This window comes from Colius striatus, chromosome 5 (genome assembly GCF_028858725.1).
Source record: "Colius striatus isolate bColStr4 chromosome 5, bColStr4.1.hap1, whole genome shotgun sequence".
NCBI classification, from domain to species: Eukaryota; Metazoa; Chordata; class Aves; order Coliiformes; family Coliidae; genus Colius; species Colius striatus.
Window position 1 is genome coordinate 29,082,760 of NC_084763.1, and position 23,743 is coordinate 29,106,502.

The 23,743-nt window shown below is 35.1% G+C and overlaps 1 protein-coding gene across 1 annotated transcript in view; it reads left to right on the plus strand.

Moving 5' to 3' along the window:
* DGKB (diacylglycerol kinase beta) overlaps positions 1–23,743 on the plus strand; it is a 324,193-nt gene that overhangs the window by 40,969 nt on the left and 259,481 nt on the right. Inside the window, exons 4-9 of the mRNA XM_061996392.1 lie at positions 984–1,137; positions 5,456–5,596; positions 10,187–10,236; positions 11,638–11,712; positions 12,273–12,392; positions 20,147–20,264. Coding sequence (XP_061852376.1) covers positions 984–1,137; positions 5,456–5,596; positions 10,187–10,236; positions 11,638–11,712; positions 12,273–12,392; positions 20,147–20,264 — 658 coding nt within the window. The remainder of the gene's footprint in view (positions 1–983; positions 1,138–5,455; positions 5,597–10,186; positions 10,237–11,637; positions 11,713–12,272; positions 12,393–20,146; positions 20,265–23,743) is intronic.

Consider the following 23,743-nt stretch of genomic DNA (forward strand, 5'->3'; position numbering starts at 1 on the left):
CTAAAAACCAATTTACTTGGATGCTGATAGAAATCCTTTAGCCATTGTGGTTTCATAGTTTATAAACAGTTAATTTGTCAGGGACTTTATTATTGAGGAAAAACATGAATTTTGTAGCATGATTGAAAAAGTGATTGATTTGCTGTTGTAGAAGGGAGTGGCTGAAACTTTACAATGAAACAAAGCTAGCAAGTTCCACATCCAAGTTGATTCTTTCCATCACAGTCTGCAACTTCCTCAAGGGAAGCAGGGCATGGGAAGGTGCTAATCTCCTCTCTCTGATGACCAACAACAGGACATGAGAAAATGGAAGGAAACTGCATCAGGGAAGTTCAGGCTGGCCATTAGGAAAGGGTTCTTTACTGAGGGGCTGGACAGTCGCTCGAACAGGGTCCCCGGGGAAGTAGTCTTGACATCAAGCCTGTCGGTGTTCAGGGAGCGTCTGAAAAATGCTTTTAGTCATACAGTTTAGTTAGAGCAAAATGTATTTCGATTTGGAAAAGACAGGAGACCTTCAGTTCCAGAACTGAGAATCTAAAAATCCTCTGATTGTTGTCTGCCTAATTATCGGAAAAGCTAAGAAAGACTTCTAGGTACATTACTGTGAGCTCTGTTGTTGCCTTTGTTTGCAATTTTGTATGTGCTGTCAAGCCATGTTCAAATCAAGAAACTAGAAAGCATGGAACTTAGTTTTGGGGTCCTGATACAAGTGTCATGAGTTTACTCTGGGCTATCTTAGACTGTTCTCCTGGCTATTGTAGCAATACTGTGAGTTTTCAAACACTTGATTCAATAATCAATCACTTTCAGAATAAATACACTACCCCTCTATCCTCATAAATGAGTATTTTCAAAGACAGTCTAACATTTTTGTTAACAGAATATTATTTGATGGATTTTTGATGAAAAGTTTTTTGCAATATGAAAATGTCAAAACACTTTTTTCTTATTTTGTCTCTTTTTTTTCTTCTTCCCCATTCTAGACAATTGATTTAGAGGGGTTCAAGCTATTCATGAAGACTTTTTTGGAGGCAGAGTTACCAGATGATTTCATTGAGCATCTCTTTGCATCATTTAGCAACAAAATCTCTCACTGCAGTCCATTAATAAGAAACAAACCTCAACATCCTTCTGGAGGTAAGTGGTAAAATTACAGTAATACAAGAGCTGAAGATTTCCTTCTTCTGCTATTTTACTTCTAATATCTATAAGTGCTTGGAATTCTGAATTATATATTTCTTTTTTTTTTGTTCTGATATTTGTGAAATAGGAGAAACCAACTCAACTGTGAATAAGAAATACTATGAAAAGAAATGGAAACTTAAGGGTCTTTTTTCTCTTTGATTCACAACAGTGATACAGCTGAGACACCAAGTGGACAATCTTTGTCATATTATTGCTAATTGAGTTGCGATGATTATGTGGTCTTGCTGCCTACTCTAATGTATCAACACTTTGAAAACTTCGGTTTCATGCAGGAGGCTCCTGCTGGTGCTCTACAGCTTCTGTGCAGTTACTGCAGCTTCTCTTAATTGTCTAGGTGTTACACTGCTATTAGTAATCCTACATACTTACTTGATACGGATATTTTAAATGACCTGTAGTGTTATCAGTATTTCTTTTCCCAATGTGAGGTGGTTCTTTAATGCAGTTTGAGTTTTTATGCTAAACTGAAGTTAAAAGTGATTTTTTTTTGGGGTGGGGGGGGAAGGAGAAGTGATTTTGGGTTCAGGGGACATAATGTTAAAATACTTCCATGCAAAACAGTGTTAAAAATCAACTTACAAAATGTTATTAAACTTTTAAAGAAAATTTGAAGAAGAAATTTTAGATTGCCTTCCTAGCTTGAGATTTTTGGTTTAGCACTTTAGCAATTTGGGAACTCTATAAAAATCCAGAAGCTGGAATAATTTGATAAATTCAACTACATGTTTTGAACAGGTGGGATAATTAAGCTCTTTTACCAAGTGTTTTGAGGGATACTTAATGTCTTGAATTTTTTATGAAGATTAGGTCTCTTAAAATTGCAAGTCATCCAGAAGTTGTGAATTTGGTAGAAGTGCTACCAGCTGAAACATTAGCTTTTCTTGCAAATACCAAGCACTAGATTTCCATGCTTGAGTGTACAATACCAATGATAAGCTTTCAGATATCACCCATTGAGTCTGACCTGTTTGAGGGTGTTTTTTGTGCATTTCTCAACTATGGGTTTCAATTTTTTTGTGGTTTTTTTTTTTTTTTTAAATTGAATTTTACAGTACTGGTTATTTTTGCTTCTTAGCTTTATATTTCCTGGTGAAAAAAACCCACCCAACCAACCAAACGAAAAACCCTGTGTTACATTGTCATCTGCTATTACATTGTAATGTCTCTCTGTATATAATAGTTACTAAATGTAATAGACGTAACTGAAAAAAGCATTTCTTCTAGCAAAGCTTGCTTACCACATCTAAGGTATGATTTTTTTTTTTTTTTTAAAGTTATGTTGTCTTCTTTAGGTATCTTTTTTTTTTTTTTCCAATCAGAACTGCCATGGCCACATCTCCTTCCACAAATGTCTGCTGTGTAGACAGTATGTTTCAAACTTCTTGGGCTTTTGTTGTTAGTTATCTAGACTGGTTCCATCTGCAGAGAAGAGGGCTTAGTAGATTATGGTGTAATTGGTTCTGTGGAGTATTCAAAACCTTCTGTTGCTAATTAAAGCTCTAGTAATGACTTAGTCATGGGTTTGGGCAAGTAGTTTTATGGCAGTCACTCAGCCCCTGCTCTTAAAGATGCTTTGCAACAGAACCTCTAAGGGCATATCTGAATGTATTTATTGTATGCTGCAAGTTATATTTTGGATGTCATAAATTTACACAAATGCATTTTTTTCGACATTGAATATAGATTCTATTGCCCGTAAAGTCTCAGCAGCACAATTTCATTTCTATTTTTATTACTTTTGATTTTTCATTGAAGGTTTTGCTATGTTTTCATCAATAAGTAACATCATCAATAAACATGCACTGTACCAGACACCAAAAATTGTTAGCATTTTTTGCCTGATAACTCCCAACAGTAACTGCCATTTAGTGATGGCTATTTATTCATTGTGCTTTGTTTTCACATATGTTGTCTGACTACTGTTAAAAATAATAATAATCTTTTTCTCGTTCTGGTATTGTCTTTCAATGGTTTTGACACTTCAGATGAAGAAATGACAACTTTTATTTTTAGGCCATTTCCAGACTTACAGATAAATTCTGACTAGTACAGGCCATATTCAGCTTTCACTATAATTGTCTCTGGCATACTTTATTTTTATGTGTAGTAAAATAATAGTAGTAGTAATAATAATTATTATTATATTTATTATTGTTGTTTAAACTGTATGGTAAGTTTCTTATTCTAATGCTTCTTCTTAAAATTTTTTTCTCCCTTACTCATTTTTCCCAGTTTTTAGGTAATTTTCATGTTATTTGTTAGTTAGGGTTTGAGAAATAACGCAATGTGACACCAGATTAGCAATCTTCTGTATGTATTTATTGCAATACGAGAAGGACTGTTAAACTGTATCCAAAGCATGTTCAGAGAGACAATTCAGTTCAGCTCATGCAAGTTATTTCTGTTTGAAAATATACTGGTCTGTTGTAATTCAATTGCATGAAATTTAAACTAGATGTTACTTCTATATAATTTATAGTTTTTAAAGGGAAAAAAAAATACGTATTGGTACGTTTTGATGTGCAAATGAAAGTCATGGAAACCTTTTTTTAAGATATCTGATAAACTTTAAATGTTAGCAATAGTGAAGAAAAGTTAATGTACTAAGAAATAAGTTTTTCAGAAACATTTGACTTTCTTCTGGAAAATGAAAAGATATAAAAGTACTAGAACGGACCACAAGGAAGGTACCAGGGTTTGTAAAGATCTCTAGTATGTGTCTGTTGTTTACTGAGTTTGTCTTGGTCCACTGATATCTGTTTATAAATTGTGTTTTCAGTTAAAGTGTCTGAAGAGAGATGGAAACAAATGCCAGGTAAGTCATCTCTGTTTAAGGAGTAACACTTTGACCTGTGCCTTGCAGTTGATGATAGGTGAAAAGATACCTTAAACTTTCTGTGCCTTTTCATTTGTGTTTCAGGACTGTACATTTTTGAGATGAGTTAGCCCAGATTTTATAAAATTTTTATTCTGTGAGTAAGATTTGAGTAAGACTGGAATGTTAACTGTTTAAATTGTGTGATTAAAGGTAGCATGTTAATTGATTAATATTTTATAATGCCTTAATGCTAAAGGCACTTAACTGACACACAAGCTCATTTACTAGGACATTGTCCTATTAAATCTTTTTATTTGTATAAATATTTACTTCCAGTGTTTATTATCTGCTTGAAACTATAAACATGGACTTGTTCTAAAGATACATTTTCTACATGCCAGTTTGCACTTATTTACTTTTTTTTTTTTTTTTTTTAACATATACTTTTGTTGAACTTTGAAAGTGCCTTCAGATTGTAATGAGGTTTTTCAAGATAAAAATAGGGGGCAAGACCCCACTAGAATTCTGTTTCTGTTTGCTAAACTTGTCCAAGATAAATGGATGAGAGAAATTACGTATGTAATTTATGTATGCAAGGATGACTCTATTCTGAATGGGTTATAGAAAATATTTAAGAACAGTTAATCATTTTGTAAAACTTCATCTTTAATATCACTGAAGTCAGTGCAAAATTTAACAGATTTGTAAAGAAAGTTTTATTACTGGTTTCTCTATGTTCTCCTCTCCTTCCATTGTTTTTCCCTGTGTGTATTTGGTCCTGTAAATTCCAGTAGTATTATCAGGTCCAGTCATATTAATGTTCTTTTGAAAGAAAAAGTTTGGAAAAGTTGAAATTTGTATTCCAGGTTGTACACTGGAGTGTCTCAATCAAAATGTTTGTGCAATTTTTATGACTGCTATTTAAATTCTGTCTTTATTTTCATAGTATTCTATGAACAAAGATTCCATGTTTTAAATATGTGGTGTTTTGACGCACACCTGGTTGTGATTTTGAGAAGATTACACAGTTCTTTGATGCTAAAACATCTCCAGTTAGTATAGCTGGTATCAATCTGTAAATTAGGTAAAGTTCCTACAAGCATGAGGAAATGAATGCAGTGTTGGGCAGAGATAATTTATTAGCATGTAATGTAGTAGAATAAAACCACTCAATTTTTTTTTTTTTAGTTAAATGACATCAGATCAACAAAAATGAAAAAAAGCTTACACTATTCCCATAATTGATTTTTTCTCAATAGTTTGCTGTAGCTGTATAATATTTTAAAACCTCATTATTATCTTAATTCTGCCTTTGCTAGACAAACTATAAATATTGTTAAAACTTCACATTTATATTTACATAAAGAGTCATGTTTCCATTTTCTGTTTCTACCTATTTTAAGAATAACAAAGGCTATATATTATTTCCAGGTCTGAGACTTAACAAAGGTACCTCTACATCCCGACCTCCTACTCCTGCCAACTTAAATTCACCAGACGTGATCCAGCTGAAAGATATTGTTTGCTATTTGTCACTGCTAGAAAGAGGAAGACCTGAAGACAAACTAGAATGTATGTTGTTTTTTTTTTTTAAATTGATTTTATATAGTTACTTCAGCAAGTCATATTAATGATTACAGAAAAGCCAAGAATTATCCCAGTCTTCACTGCTTTGGGGTAGGAGTGTTTGACGTTGGAAGCTAGAAGTTGCCTCATTTCTTTTTAATTAGGAGCTTGATTCATTAAAGCTAAACAACTCTACTTGTTCAAAAAATAACTGAGAGTTTTGATCTGTAAATCAGAGAAAAGAAGAAAGGATGTTTCCCTATTATGGAATTTTAGAACAAATAGAGAGATAATATCAATTCAATCATACAGTCCTTACTGAGACCAAATACACTTTGATCTACATAGCTTGTCTGTCTGTAAAAGAACTGTGGGACTAGGCTCTAATACTGTTTGGAAAGTAAATACTCAATATGATAGCAAATGCAAACTGTAGACTTTTTCTGACAGAATGAGAAATTCATCACAAGGTTACGTGACTGCATCATGTTGAAATATCTTGATGTTTCACTACCTGTAGTTAGCTTACAAAGACAACTTTGTACAGCAAATTTAGTAATACCAGTTTTGTGTCTCGTGATTAGAATATGAGGATGTTTGTGTGAATGTGCATTCAGAACAGGAGCACAGGAAAACTAAGATCCTATAATTTAGTTGAACTTACAGTATAATAAATCTTTCACAGTAGGAAGTTATGCAAGCCTTACTAGACCTCTTAAGTTCTTTGCACAAATCATAGCGTCAAACAGGGATCACTTGCCCCCCCCTAGTGTCAGGAATTGGTACAATGAAAAGAGAGAGGAGCAGTTGATTTTACTGTATGGAATGTTCCATGAACTTCCCACAACAGGAACTGCATAGGCAAATAGACTATATCTAATAGATTGCATAGACTATAAATGATCTATATGACTCAGAAGAAAGAGAGCCTCATTTGATAAATGTACAGTACTTACATATTTTGTATATTCAAGGTCATTTGCATTTACTGCATATAATTAAGGACTTGGTTATTATATAGGTTTATTTTTCACTTTGTGATACAGAGTTGACATAGACTATGTATTGTCACTTTATAGTGTCCAGATTTTGGCTATACTTTGCTATTGCTGTGCAGAATTCCCTTTTGATTTTAGTTGAATTGTCCTTATAAGTTAATGTTAACCCTTTGTCTGAAATAATTTTATAGCAATAGGTCCTGTGACTCTAAGGTAAATTATAAATTAGTGGCAGTGGAGCAAAAAGAAACCAGAAAAAGGAATGGCTTATTCAGGAACTGACAACATTAATACTAATCTCAAATCTGTTGACAAAAAATGGAAACACTCTGACTTTTAAACTTTTTAAACTTTTAAAGATAAAATACACTAAGAGGAAATAGTGTTTCGATTTTGACTTTGTAAGATCTATGGATTTTCACAGATTTACAAATATTTCAGCAGATAAATGGATTCTCTAACTTATTAACAGTACATTTCTAGAGGTCTTAAGCACTACGATCCTCACCTGTTTGACATGCTCAGCATATCTGTTACTTGTAAACTGCATATGACTTGAACATAAAAAATATCCCAAACTTTCCTAGCAAGGGTACATGGTAAGAATTTGTTTAATGTTTTTAAGATCATATTGAAAATAATTCAAGGTATGTATGTATATGTATTTAAATATCTTTATGCTCTGTGGCTCAATCTGTAGACTTGATTCATAGAAACCATTTCTGTCCTCCGTGTTGTTTTCACATACTTTCCTTGTTGGTGTCCACACTGAATCTTGAATGAGTAAGAAAGATCTCTTGTAAATATCCAGGGTACTTCCTAAGAACTGAATGGTGGTGTCTTGTAGCTCAACTTTTCTTCCTTAAATGAAGAAAGAAGTTTTTGTAACTCATAGTTACATGAGACTTTATCAATATATCCTATTCCTCAATTTGTATGTTTTTTTTGTCAGTGTAACTGTGGATACCAGGCATGTATCTCTTGTGAGACCATTCAGAGAAGGTTCTTCTCGAAATAATGTAGTTTTGGTCTTTTGAAATTTCTGGGATACCACCTTTTGTCACATGAAAGATTAGAAGTCCAGAGATTGCAGGTGAAAGTATAGCATTGCAGTAACTGATCTCTTATTGGTAATTTTATTTTAATACATTTTTAATTATTTATGAAAGTTATGCAGTCTAGTAGTAGAAATTGAGTGGCCAGTCAATACTGTCAGGTAAGGGTGTGGGAAAAGAAAAGGTTGACCTGGGTTCTGTATTTTGCATATAGAACTTTCATTCAGTTGTTTTTATCATTTTGTTGTTGTTTTTTTCTCATAGAGTTTGTAAATCAGCAAGAATGTATATATTTAGTGGGATGTGAATAGAAAAGAGACTGGATGTCACACCAGTACCTTTTCGGTGTGTAGCCAAGAACACATGTTGAGCCTTTTCAGTACCCAATACGTATGCACTTTGTTTCCTGCAATGGTGAAACAGTTATAATTGTACCAACGACTGATTTTAAATGACTGATTAGAACTACTGATTAATTTTCAAAGTTTCAAATGGTATTTCTGTGTAACAGGTAAAAGTCAGGGAGATACTAAAGCTTGCTTTCGTGTTAACTATAGAACATTCTTTCAGTGAGTGCATTATAATTACAGAGGAGAAGAAGAACCAAATTATTTGAATTTTGTGATAAAGTGATTCAATGACTCATCCCTATGAAAACTGTGAATGCTTAATGCTACCTTTGACAGATAATATTAGAAGGTATGCTCTGAGCAGCTTTGGTAGAAGACATGCTAGTGGGGACAGTACCAGTCTCTGGTGGCATTTAGCATCAACTGTTTTACACTGAAATATTTCTGCTGTGTAATTCACAGACATAGAAAGATATTTTTATAGGTCTTCTTAGTCTATAACTAATGAATAATGGACTTTTGTAGCTGAAAGAAGGTACTCTACAGTAAGTATCTTGAATTTTATATTATAGCTCTTAAAAGTAGTGCAATATAGCAGCAAATGTTGCTGAAGTGGTAAAGAGTTATAGTACTTACCTTTTTTTTTTCCCCCTACAGTTAAGTGAACAACTTGAGAATAAGATGGGGGTTATAAGGGAAGCAAGGGAATCCATGTAACAGTTAAAATTTTTCTAATACAAGTCAAAAATCATGGAAATATAAAATGAAAAGAGTTGGAAGGGAACATGAGATCTAGTCCAACCTACTGTTAAAGCAGGTTCACCTAGATCAGGTCCCACAAGAATGTGTCCAAGGAGGTTTTGAAAGCCTCCAAAGAACGAGACTCCACACCTTCCCTAAGCAGCCTGTGCCAGGGCTCCCTCACCCTTACAATAGTTTTTCCTTATGTTTAAGTGGAACTTTTTGTGTTCCAGCTTTTGTCTATTACCCCTTGTCCTGTCACTGGACACTACAGGAAAAGTGCCACCCTGTCCTCTTGACATGCACTTTAAAAATGCTTGTAAGTGTTAATGAGATCCCCCTATCAGTCTCCTCCAGGCTGAACAGTCCCAGATCCCGCAGCCTTTCCTCATAGGAGAGATGTTCCAGTCCCTTGATTATCTTGGTAGCCCTGCACTAGACTCTTGTTCCTTGTCTCTCTTGAGCTGGGGAGCCCAGAGATACTTGAAATAAATAATTAGATTTGAAATGATCAAATTATTTCTGAAGTTTCTAATTGTAAAGGATTTTCTCTAATTTCTCAATATATTATTACCTGAGAACCATGATAAGATTTGCTTGCAGTATTTGTTGGACTGTAACAGCATGTGGTGAGATTGTTCACTGTTGAATAGGTCCTATGTTTTGTTTCAAAAGACATCTGATAAGACAGCTTTTAAACAGATACCTTGGTAATGGGCAATATATATACTCTTATGACTGGAATAAAATAATAATACAAACTTGAAGTATACGTTCTTGTTGGATATTGTTGAAATGCAGCTATTCTCACCAGTTAATGTTAGAAATTCATTCTCAAATTGATGAAGCAAGACTTGTCCTAAGAGGAGTCATTCTGGCAGTCTGCAAAGAATGTTTACTGTTGGATTTGGCTGATTAGATACTTCAAATAATAATCCTCTATTTCACTTAGTTAATCAGAAAGCATTGCTAAAACGATACCACTATTGAATAGATAACTGCAACCAAGGGAGTAGGATAGTATTGTAACTTAAGCAGGCTTGTCAACATTTGCATTATATTCAATGTTTGGTGAGATGACAGAGAAGGGCCTTTGGTGGTACTCACCATGAGTACAGAACATCTCTCGGAGGAACCAGAATTAAGTTCACAGAACAAATCAACTGTTGGAGCGATTATGTAGAAAAGGTGCAATTGCACTGTCCTTCTAGTATTTCTCATAAGAGGCAACTGTGACATGGTAGTTGCTGAGTAAATCTTTCAAATAATGTGAAGTGTTTGGTAAGTCTAAAGTTGATGTGATGGTTAAAGGAAAATGTTCATATTTATCATTTCTTTGAAACTTAGGTTTAGTCATTTAGTGAGTTAGCTTGGTTTTGTGTTTAGGGTTTTTTAATGAAATAATGTTGTTACTATATTTTCTAACTTGGTTTCATTTTCATTTCCTTTTAGTTATGTTCCGCTTATATGATACAGATGGAAATGGATACCTGGATAGTTCGGTAATGTTATTTATGTGTTTTAATGCATTGAAAGACTGTGTTGTAATGGCATACCTATACAAAACTACATTAATCCAAATCAAATCTATATTTATCCTGAATGAATAGAAGCAATATGAAGTATAGTTAATAAAAATTCACCCATAATGAGTGAAACTTTTGAGGGTTTTTTTTTTTTCCCCGTTGAGCTACTACTTGTAAAACTGCATAAATTTTTAAGTACTGATGCTGCTGTTGTGGAATCTATTCTGTAATCTTCTGATTTTTAATCGTATTACTGTAGGGGACACATTAAGATGATTGCTAAAATTCTAGTGTGCTGCTGGGAAATTTGTATGAAAGCACCATTTGTAAAAGTTTCATAAAAAAGGAAAAGTGTGAGTGTCACACAGTTGGATATTTGTGTAGAGATGTCAGACCTTTCATGTTGTTAACCAGAGTAGAGAAAGAAGATTAAAGACAGTTTGGTGGAGTAGCTCAAACAAGTGTTTAAAAGTCATTCAGAGATATAGCGGTCATTTAAAAAAGACGCTATATTTTGTTAGCTAACAGAAAGAAGATATTTTATAGGCAGCTTTCTTTTTTCCTTTTTTTTTTTTTCACCTTCTTTTGTATCTTCCTGAATTACGACAGCATAGAGTGGATTGATAAAGAGGAGGAGGTGATTCCCATAAGTGACAGGGGGAATAGAGAAGCTAAGTTATATAGAAATATAGAATAAATACTCTATCATACTTCTAGGCAATTCAAAATATTAATTAGGTAACTTGTGCATAATAAATATACGAGGATTTAGAATGGTTCTAGATAAATATTTGAGCATATTTACAAACGAAATTGTAGCTATGAATATAAAAGAGTACTAGTGATATGTATCAAGGGAAATTACCACACTGTAATGATAAGAAAATATCTCTGTATTAGGTTATACTATCCACATTATAACTTATTTCCATTAAAAGGTTGTTAATTATTGGACTAGATGATCTCTAAAGGTCCTTTCCAACCCCTATCATTCTAATTATATGATTGTGAAAGAAATATTTTGTTTGGGTGCTAGAATTCAAAGGACCTTATGTCATTATATCACAGGGTAAACTTCAGATCATTAAACCAGTGTTCAAATGATAACTAGGAAGGTAGAACCTATTACTACTTTCAACCCAGAGGCTGTCCTTTGGATGTGAGGCTGTTTCACCTCCCTGCATGCTTTGCAGTCCATGCCTGATATTTCGCTGGCAGAGTCACCTAAGAGTGGACAGCTTCCAGTGTAAAGGACATTTCATTGGGAACATTGATGAATCAGCATCACTGAATGCAATTTCTTTTAATTACAGAATGCTTGAAGTAGAATTTTTCTTTATAATATTGCATCAAGTGTTATCATTCTTCTTTCTGTAGGAGCTGGAAAATATCATTGCTCAAATGATGCATGTTGCAGAGTACCTTGAATGGGATATTACCGAACTGAGTCCGGTAAGCATCCATTTTATCACAAGTTTTTTATATTGTTAGAGAAAATATTTAATCATTTTGTAATACTTTGTGTTTCTATGTAATTGTAAGATAGCAATAATAATAATAATAATAATAATAATAATCTTTGTTATGCTATGTCACTGTCCACACCTTTATGATCATTTTTCTTATTAAATCTGATCTATGAAACATTCTTGCTACAGTTTAAGGATTTCCTTCAGTGCCTGTAGTAATTAACATTTATAACACAGCTGATTGGTCTATGAAAATTTCTTTAAAATAACTCGTATTTGTATTGTACATAGTAAATGCACAGGGACTCAGCTTGGAAAATTTCTAATAATGATAAATATAACTATGTTTAGATAATAAAAATGTAGATAGGGATATGATACTTCATTTGCTGAACTGTTGGTAGTCATTTTACTACATGAACCATAAAGATAATATTTCCTTTTTTGCATGTGGATGAGGGAATTTGAGATCTGGACATATTTAACAAGAAATTGCTATATTTAGATTATGGAATTTATGAGATTTTTGGTTAAACTGTGTAGATACTTCATGAAATGATGGAAGAAATTGACTATGATCACGATGGAACTGTTTCTCTAGAGGAGTGGATCCAAGGAGGAATGACAACAATCCCACTTTTAGTCCTACTTGGATTAGAGAATGTAGGTATTAAGATAAGTGTCAAGTTTCTGCTTGCGTGTCAGCTGTGGAACCTGGGCTCATTTCTCTTTGGCTTGTATAAAGAATGGCTTTTCTTTGCTTTTCTTACTATGGCTAAATGACATGCAAAGAACCCTGCCTGGCCATGTTCCTGATCTAGGTAAATCTGCTTTAGTGACGGGGTGGACTAGATGATCTCTATAGATCCCTTCCAACCCCTACCATTCTATGATTCTGTGATTCGAAGTCAGGGGTACATTAACATGTTTGAAGCAACACCAAATGAACCAACTCTGGAACTGGAAACTGTAAAAAAAATATTAATTTGTCCCATTAACAGTGTATTAACATTCCTAGCTGCAGTAGTACTTGTTAGGAATGTTTTACTGTCCATATGTATATTACAACTGTTTTGGAGCAGCGTCTAGGCATGGTGCTGTGTTGTGTGGCCTAACCATAGTTGTCTAGGCATGGTGCTGTGTTGTGTGGCCTAACCATAGTGAGTCACAAAACAATCAAGCTTGGAAGGAACTTCTGGAGACTGTCTGGCCCAGCCTCTTATTAAAGCCAGGACTACAGATTGAGTTATCCAGGGCCATGTCAATCCTAGTCCTGAAAAATTCCAATCAGGTGGATTCCACCACTTCTTCAGGCAACCTCTCCCAGTATTAATTGTTCTCAAGGGAAAGAGTTTTTTTTTCTTATATGTGCAGATGGAATCTCTTGTGCAGCAACTATTGCTTGTTGGCTCTTTTCCTGTTACGATATAACACTGTGAAGATAATTCTTCTGTCTCTGTAACTAGCTTAATATACTTCCTAATAATTTCTAAATGGCAATATAAAAATGAACACTCACACCAGAGGAGTGCTATAATAAGAAAAGCTTATGTTCTATACATTTACAACTGTACATTAAAGATAAGACCAATGTAATAGTTTTATCCCAGTTCAAGACAGCTGTTTTGACACTGGCATGTTGCCAGTGCCACCTGCTGTCCTGTATTTGAGCTGAATTTGAGTACATGTATTTTAGCATATGCTTCAGATGCTTTCTATATTTGAGAGAAATTTTTTTTTTCTGAAGTGTTTTTTCAGATATTGGGGTGAAATAATAGAAAATATTTACTTTCTGTATGTATTGCTATGGCCTGAACTAAATCTAGACTCCTGTAGTTGCTCTAATGTATTTTATTTGCACCAACATAGTCAAAAAGATGAGACTTTCCATGGGGAAATATGCAACAAAACAGTGGGTTTAGCAAAAAATCTAAAATTCATCCAAAAATCTTATTATTGAAATGACCAGTTAAATATCTTAATTGAGGTTAACTTTCAGTATGTTTGGATCTCTGTGAGTACTAATTCTCTAATTCTAAATGTGTGACTGAGTAACAAAAATATTAAATTCCTTCCCGGTCATCAAACAACAGATCTTTGTCAGACTGAATTACATTATTTCTACAGAATTATTCCAAACAGAGGGCAGAAAATGCTCCCAATCAGTACAGCAAATAACTAATAGTCATATTCAGTACAGATTTTTCTTTTGTGACAGTAATGTAGACATTCTGGGAGTATTTTTCAGTGTCTACACTTCATTCTTGCTAAGTTTGAAACTAATTAAATTCCGTGATAAATGAACACAGATCTTTATGCATTTTCACGTTAAAGCAAAACTCATTAGAAAGAAACTATGCAAATATATTTTATCAAACATTTTATCCTTTTGAGAATTTTTATTAGTTATTAGGTAATTTATCTTGCTTTGTATACTTTTACTACAGAAAGTGTTTTACTACAGAAAGTGTTCTTGATTTCTTAAACCATTCACATAATAGGTAGAAAAAAAGCTAGATTTAAATTTTTTTCATCAAGTTAGCAAAAAATTATTAGTCGTGTTTGCACAAGTTTTAAATGGTAAAATCTAAATGTAATTTAGGACATTTAAAAGCTAGATCGAGAAAGTTAAAATTGTAATGCCTGTCTGTCATTATTTTCTGTAAACTGATAGCATGATTTTGATGATTTTGTGGCACCCAAGCTCTTCATTCCAGTTCATCATTCTCATTATTGGAATACTGTTATTTCTGTTTACATGCTATTCTCAGAGTTTGAAAACCCAGATTCTCAGGACTCTATTTCTCTGTCATTCTCTTTTTAGTTACCTTAATGAAAAGTAAGCAGAATCTTTTTGACTTAGTAAACAAATAATAAAGTTCTGATGTTTTGACATTTTTTTACAGGCTGATAAATATGTGAAGATAAGGGGCAGAACCTTCTGGTTTATGTTGCTTAGAAATGTCCAGATAGTCTTCATATGTTGAAAATAAGCAACTCTCCCCACCAAAAAGAATCACATGGTTCTCTCACCTTCTTTTAACTTTAGCCAACTACAGTTTGATTCTATGCTGAACTCAGACAATGATGAAATTTTAAATCCAAGAGATCAATTTTGGAACTTGTCCACTATGATAGTGAAAAAAAAATTCTCACTGCAGTATATTTAAAAAAACCCCACAAATACCAACAAAAATCCAAAACGATACCATTGAAGTGATTAATTTCTTCTGATTGGGAGTCCATTAACTTGCTGTAATATACTTAACTCTTACACAGAGCTTGTACAAACAATGCAAGATTCTCAGCTGGTGTAATTTGTTTTGCTAATATAAGCTAAGATTATTTGTTTCAGCTGAAGATTTGTTATGATACCTTCAGAATTCAGCTTTGTTGTATATACTTAATCTTTAGTTTCCTATAAGAGCTATATAAAAAGGTCAGATATCATGTAAAAGTTTTGTTACATTTTAAAGCTTTTCAATCAGTTTTTGTTACATACTATAGTAGATACTTCAGTTACAGTAATAAAAAAATTCAAAGAAACATTTATATGAAATGTGGAACTATATTACAGAAAAAGAATAAACAAGTTAGTGTTCCTGAGCAATAAGGTTGATATAGCCTAATCTTTCACAAGTTTGTGATCTTTGCTCTTTGATTTCATCAGTAATCCTCTTCTGAAAGAGACAGAGGAGTGCTAGATTGTTATTAAAAATATTATCTAGCTAGCTGTTGCCAAGTTAAAAGAAGTAATAAGGAAATCTGCCTGACTTTCCTTCCAAACTCTTGCTCTGTCTCCTTCTCTCTATCCTTTTTCTAGACCTTCCTCAAACTTTTAGTGCTCTCTCAAATTTTGTTGAGATTGCTAAATTAATTTAAAAATTGATGGAGCAGTTTAGAGTAATGGAATAAAGGGACAAAGAGCATAATTAAGTCTAAATAACCAGTTTGTATTATCTTACTGGATTTTATGCTTTTAGAGTAGTGGAATAAAGGGGCAAAGCATAAATAAGTCTAAATAAACAGTTTATATTATCTTACTCAATTTTATGCTTTCTGTTTCTTCCTAAAACTTGAGTTTAGAGTTTCTGTAGAGGTAGAAGAATGATGCATTCTTATTTCGATGCTTTTCAAGGCATTTGGTGTGCTAAACAATTTCAATACAATGTGCTAAACAATTTCAATACAATGTAAGGAATTTAAATAAGAACTTAATTGATTCTTATTCTACAGGAGTGCTGTGATATACATACTGTTTGGAAATTCATTATCCATTTTATAAGACCTCGGATTTGTATACATCGATGTATAGCATTTGTTTATGCTTGGATGTCTATACCTTTTCTAATTTAGTGACTGAATGTATTCTGTACTAAACCTAACTGAAATCTTTGTCATTAAGACCTGTAATTCTTACTCCAAGGTTTAGTTGTGCCAATTTCTTGGAAATTGTTTGAAGAAATTCTTACATGAAATGTGAGAACTTCATGAGTAAGAATTAAAATATTATATAACTGTAGGAGAAATTCTTATTTATACGTTTCATTTTTTAATACTGGATGTATGAAGTGGAGTTTTTTGCTGAGTGTCGGACTTGTGTCTGCAATTTTCACATTCCTCATCAACTTTCCATATTGATTTTTGCTTCAAAAACATTAGTTTTTTTATCTCCTATCCAAACACAGGCTGGACAGAGATGTCCTTGCATTACTCTTTCTGATTGCTAATTACACTTTTGGGAGGTGGCCTAGTGCATATTAGAGACCACTAGGCTATTTATTTTACTCCTCCACTGTAGAAACCTTCAAAGTTTCTGACTTGATTTTTTTCTGATTTTGATCTCCCTTGTCTTGTAATGGATCTGTCAGCAATCTTACAAAAAGTAGGTATAAACTGCAAGTTTACAAGGGATACCGTTTAAAAAAATAACGTTTTAGGAGTTGAAAGTATTTTATTCCCTCTTCAGTAGCCACTAGATGTCACAGTTGCACTATATAATGGCTGAAACTGTACAGTGGCTGAAAAGTTGCCTTAAGGTGAGAGAGGAATTGAACAACAGTAAATGCTTTGTAAAGTCATCAGTAGTCTGGATCCAGGCCACTATGACTTTACTTTAAGTTACCAATTGTAGTTTTCAACTCATTTTTAAATCACATTAAATATCAATAAGACAAATATATTTGTGTTGAAGTGTGACTATGCTTCAGTTAAGTCAGAAAGAAATACTCTTCGAATTTTATTTTGGATACTCAAGCAGCAAATATTATGCTCTTACAGTCAAAGAATTTTAAAAGTAACCCTTTTGTAACCTTTTTGATTAAATATTGGATGGAATACACAAGTATGAATCCATACTTGGGAAATACCACTTCTAACATTGTATATTGCATTTTTGTTGGCTTACTTTTTGAGGTCTGAGTGTGTGAATGTGGAGCCAAACTGGGAACTTGCAAGTATTTGCAAGTCTGACATGGGATGTGTTGCATTGTGAGGAGCCCCACTCAGGCTGAAGTCTTTTCTGAAAGGAGTGTTTAATACTGAGGCAGTTTTATAGAGTTGTGTTTCTTTCATTCAGTAAGAAATGAGGACTATCTGGCTTTTATCGTTCCTGGTGATCTAAGTCGTGTCTCAAGTCTGGCAGATGAGTTTTCTGAAAGGCTGAAACACCAATGAGCCATATGCTATTTCAGTATGTACAGAGGGCAAATCCAAGCCCCTGCTAGAAGAAGCTGTAGCTTGCCCTCTTTGTGCCAGCTCCTGACTAGCTGGGAAGCAAATTCACCTTAAATGATAATGGAAGCTATTTTACCAGTATCATTTCACAGCACTGTCAGCAGAGAGGGTAATGTTACTGGTTTGTGAGACTTCATTGCAGGAGCTGCTAAAATAGTGCTGTCTGCTTCTTTGTGCTAGCTCCCACTTCTTTGCGGGAAGCTTGCAAATGTCTTTCATTGCTACAGCCCTGATTTTCCTTTTGCCTATAAGTTTGTAAAAGCCAAAAGTCAGGAGTATCTCTAACCTATTCTATGTATAAGATGTAAACTAAATGGTATTTCATGTAGCTATACAAGTTATTTAAACTGTGATTTCTGCAGCATTTCAATCTGTGCAGGTGACAGGTGACTACCAATTTAGGGACATGGAAACTTTGTACTGTGGCTAATTATAAAGCTTGTTTAAACATATTAATTTTCTCTCTCATTTCTATGCCATCCTTTTCTCATGTGCATGTTAATGCTTAAGCATTTCTGGATCATTGGGATGGTACACTGATGAGTGCATGGATGAAGGCTGAGGAAGTGATTTATTTATTTATTTGTTTGTTTGTTTCCCTTGTTTCTCCAGCATACACATAGAAACATACCAATTAGAAGTGAAGTGAAGTTAGAAGTGAGGAGCCTTCCCAAATAGTGTGTCTCTTGAATGAGGCCACTCCTTCTCCAGTTGAACCAGAACATACTTAGAACATGTGCTCCCCAAACCAAATTGAATGAAACAAAACCTGACATTAATTCCTTCCTGGGAGACACGAAATTAATATATAACTTTACTGCATTTCTTTTAAAAAAGGTGCTGAGTGTTTTAACTGAAAAATACCCAGAGATCAGTCATAAAAATGTCTTCAAATCATAAAAATATTTAAAAAATAAGTTACAATAAGCTGTGAATTAGTAGGCTGTGAAGGAATAGCTTAGCAGACTCAGTAACATCCTTCTCCCTTGGTTGCTTGATGCTGACTTTTCTTGTAGAAAGGTCTGAGCATGCTGGTATTTCAGACATTCTGTAGCTATTGTAACAGAGGATACTTGCTTGGATGAAAATTTATTGGTGATTTTGTTACCTTTTTTAAGTCTCATAGTCTTCACTTTTGTGCTTGAAGACTTAAGATCTTTTTGGCTACCATTATTTACAAATACTTAGAAACCTGAAATAAATTAATATTAAACCAGATAAGAGTTTCAGCTAAGTTATGTAATTGCACAAAGTTTTCCACTAATTCTAAGGCTAGCTTTTACTTGCTTTTTAAGATTAGGTCCTTTTGGCAATCAAATCAATGGTAGAAGGGTCAGGAGCATAAGCGAAGAGAACTATCGTTAACAAAATAAATGTTACTACTGTCATTATGCTATAAAGTCTGCATATGGCATATGGAGACTTCATTTTCAGTGATGTATAATGAAGTGAGGAAGAGATTTTTACTGTACCTACCCTACTTTGAGATCTTCATAATGACTATTTGTTTTTAAATTCTTTCTCAGGATATGGAAGCAAAATGAGTGAATGTCAGTAAATGCACCGATGTGTCAGAATTGTGGAGTTTATTCATACTTAAAGACTTGCACTGAAAGGGCTTTGTTTCACATTATGTCTTTTTTTTTTCTTGGCAGTATTTTAAAAAGTTATGTGCATGCATAATCATATACAGCACTTTATTGCTTATTTTTGGCAGTGCACAAGAGCAAAAATTTAATTTGCTATTTTCCAAAAGTGCATTGTGTTTATGTAATGGATTTGCATCAGTTGCAGTCTGTAACACAGTTAAGTGTTTTAATTGGCAGAACACCCACATCAAGACTTGTTTGTTTTTCTGATAAGGAAAATGCCAGCTAAGTTAGTCCATATGTTCTGTTCAAATAAGAAGCACCATATTCACATGTAATGACCATTCTTTAAAAATAAAATGAAAATGAAAAAGTAGCACAAAACTAATGTGGAAGAGGGGCAAGATTATGCATAATTATGAATTTTTGTTAATTTTGAGAAATGGCAAATATTTTCCAAAGGAAAACTAATCTGTTTGCATTTTAAGTGCTTGTGGTTTATGACTGAATCTGTTGATGACCTCAGTAAATATAGTTTATATTGTTTAGTGCTTTTTTCTGGAAAGTATTTACATAGTCTTTATTGTCTATTGAATAATTGTCTACTTTCAGAAGACTTGAAACTCACATATTGTAGTTTAGAAATACTTTAAAAATGTGTGGAATGTAGTAGTAGGATGGAAAGAAAAATAGAAGTTACAGAGCTCCATTTAATGAAATACATCCTCTTCAGCTGTCAGTCATTAAAAAGCTTGACAGGCTTCTAATGCTCCACAGCTGCAGAATCTATTTCTGCTTCTTCAGGGGAAATTGGAAAACTTCCCCACTCTTTGCCAGCCTGAGAATCCCATAGTAGGCATGGTGATTTTTCTGCATCATTTTTGAAACACATGGATGTCCGTGAGCTTCTGAATAATATTTTATTACTATGTCATTGCATGTGTATTTAGAACGATTCTACTGTGATCTGATGCAAACAAAGTAAGAGCTTGTCTTTTACATTCTTGAGTCAATCTCTGATTTTTGTTGGCATTTATATATTTCATTGTTTATTTTATTAAATGAAATCTATTTCTTTTATGTCCTGTGCAGAATGTGAAAGATGATGGGCAGCATGTATGGAGACTGAAACACTTTAACAAGCCTGCCTACTGTAATCTTTGTTTGAACATGCTAATCGGAGTAGGCAAGCAAGGTCTCTGCTGTTCTTGTGAGTATAAGCATTTCAGTCTCCATTTGAGTATCTGTCTATTTTAAAAAATATTGCACTTGCTGCATAACAAAGAACAAGTAGCTTCCCAGTACAAAACTGTTGCCAGCGTCTCTCCATTTGTCTTCTGTACTTGAATGCTCAAGATTCCATTTTTAATTTTACAGGCTATTTGGCTTTCAAAGCTGTTGTTTTCTGTAGTGCAATAGCTTTCAGTGTTAGCTCCCTTTAGTTCTGCCTCTTCTCTTTTCCTCTTTTCTCTTAGCAAATATCATTCATAAGTTTCTACCTCTTCTGTTATTCTTACTTTGTATTTATTCCTTAATAGCTATCAACTGCACTATCATCTAAGTCCCATATTTGTTTATTTATTATTATCTTTGCACAGAATTCTTGTAGTGTGAAGGTCAAAATGCCAGTTTCCCAGAAATCAAGTTTCTGTAACACTTCCAAAGTTTTGTATCTTTACTTACCTTGTAATCAGAAATCTCAGTCTTGTCATCCATTCACATATTAAATAAAGGAACACATTAAAACTACTACATCTAATTTGACCTTGTTTAGACTGTTAGATGCAGTTACTGAAGTTCAGTTCTTTGACTTTGTCATGGTTTGATATGACAGCCTTTTCTGGTAAGGGGGAAGGGGCTATAAAGATGGCTCCGGTAAGAAGTTGCTCGAAACTCTCCCCACTTCTGGGGCTGAGCCAATTAGATGCCTCCATGATCACTTTCTAAGAAGAAGCCGGAAGAGGAGGATTCTTCCTGTTTCTTCCTCCTTCTGTCCTTCTTTTCTGGCTGATGGTAGTGCAAGGTGTTCTGGTTTAGCAAGGAGCAACTTTTGGCTTAGTAACAGGGGGAGCAGGTTGCAGTGAAGACCCAGTAAAGAGTTTTTGGACTCTCCCCTGGCTCCTGGGTTCAGACCCACCTCCGGCCCAGCTGGGCCAATCTGGCGCCTCTGTGATAACTATTTAGGGGACGGGAATTTGAAGTGCTGGCAGGAGGTGTAAGAGTGATACAAGATGGGGCGAACCACATGGACCCTTCAGCCAGAGAAGGAGGAAGGAGGAGAAGCAATAGACCAGAGAATCCTCTGCAAGCCGTGGCGAGAATGCAAACTGTGCCCCTGCAACCTATGGAGACCCGTGGCAGGACTGAGAGTTACCAGCAGCTCCGTGTGACTGAGCCCAGACAAGCGAGGGACTGTGTGGGGACATGGCCATGGCCCAGGCCGTGCTGGAGAGCCTGCAAGGCAGAGAGGAGCTGCAGCCTTTGGAATAAGTGCACGTCGGAGCAGCACGTGCAGGGCTGCTGTGCGTGTGAGTTACCCGATGGACTTGCAGGGAGGATGGGTACGGAGCCTACCTGTCCTGAGGAGGGACAAAGGGCAGAAGCTATCAGGAATAGACTGACTGAAACCCCCGCCCCCCCCCGCCCCCCCCCAGACTGTTCCAGGGGGAGGAGGTAAAAACCCCCGGAATCACGACTCTGAGCCCAGGAAGAGGGGAGGTGTGGCAAGAAGGTGTTCTTAAAAAGGCTGGTTGGACTCTTCATTGTTGTATTACTCTGTGTTGTTTTATTTTGGTTGTTTGGGGTTTTAAGGTTATGTTTTAGTTGGTGTTGCATTAAATTATTTTCTGTTTTCTTCCCCAAGCCGAGTAGCCTGGTCTGTTTTGTCCTGGACCTTAAGTGGCAATTAAGCTCTCCCTGCCCTTTGGCAATTCTCAGCCTCTTTGGTACTTGAGGCCAATCGTGGTCTTTTGCTCCCTGATGGGCCTAAACCAGGACACAAGGAGTGGGAAGAGACTCACTTTCTTAAAGACCCCACTTCAGGGGCAGTGATTCACTTCATTAAAGACCCTTTGCCAGGGGCAGTATTTCTCTTCATTCAAGACCCCATGCCAGAGGCAATGACTGTGGCCAGAGGAGGCTGTGTCTCTTGTGAGGGACCCAACATTCACAGAAGCTGTAGCTGTGGGGAAGAACCGATGCCAAAGAAGCTCACTAAAATTATGCCCAGAAGAGGCCTTGTCCCAAGGGAGGGACCCTCTATCTGCAGAAGCTGCAACTGTGTGGAAGAACCCACACCAGAGATATTTGTTAAGGACTGTATCCCATGTGAGGGATCTTGTATCAGCAGAAGCCGCAGCTGCTGGGAAGTACCCACACCAGAGAAGTTCCTTAAGGCCTATGTTCTGGTGGAGAGACCCTGTATCAGAGTAGTGGAAGAATGCAAGGAGTCGTCCTCATCTGAGAAGAGAGAAGCAGCAGAGAGGCTGAAATCCCCCATTCCCTACCACGTTGCTTCATTGAGGTGGGAGGAGGTAGAGATACCGGAAGCAGTGAGCGGGGCGCGGGAAGAAATGAGGAATGGGGGAGGGAGATCTTAAAGTGCTGGTTGTATTTTCCTCAATCATCCTGCTCTCTTTTTACTTTTATTCCATTCTGTTTCTTGTAGTTAGTAGAAAAAACTTTTCTACTTTCCTCTCTAAGTCGAGTACTGGAGTCTGTTTTGCCTGGAACCATAATTGGCAGCGAGCCCTCCCTGCCTTTGTCTCAATCCACAACATCCTTGGTTATATTTTATCTCCTATTTCACCGGGGCTTCCATCATCCTAACAAGGGTGGAGGTGAAAGGGGGGCATTAAGTGAGAGTCTGTCGTGCTACGACTATGTATCTGCTAAGAATCTGTTCGACCAGCTCAGAACCTGTATCTTTTGGCAAATTCTGATTTCTCAAGATACCTTGTCCCTAAAAGGTGAATGATCCATATCTTTTTTTTCTGTGGTGATTAATCAATGATTACTCATCTTTTTCAAGACTTATTTTCTGATTTGAATATGTCTGATAGATGGTTCCAGTGCTTGGTTTGTGTTATGTCCAACTCTATTAGATTAATGAGTATCCACTGTATTCTTCTCACATTGGTATCAAGTTACCTTTCATTGTTCTTTTTGATAAATTAATCAGTTTCTGAGTGTAACTTACTTTTCTCCATTTTTTATATGGAAAGTAGTCTGTCACATCAGATCAAGACCTTCCTGCCTATACAGTTCTATCGATTTAATTTGAGATTAGCTTGAATGGATTGACCATTTCACTCTCCTCTGTGAGTCACAGATCTAATTAAAACATAATTCAGATGTAAATCTTCCACATATGCATTTTCATTTAGTGTATTTTAATTCACAACGATATGGGATGAAAGAGATACATATATAAAAATTCAGACCAATAGAAATCACATAACTTCAGAATAATAGATGCTGATGACTGTAACTGAAATACATATATGAAATGCTGAATTGACTACTAGATCTTGAGATGTTATGTTCTTCAATGTTCTTTTATGTCACATAGTTATAAACTTAATCCTTGTAAGGAAGTATAAGACCCATGTATGTTCAAAAGAGAAAATCATATTGAGCAATTAATGTAGATTATCTTCAGTAGTTATCAGAACTGTGTAGATGAGTTAC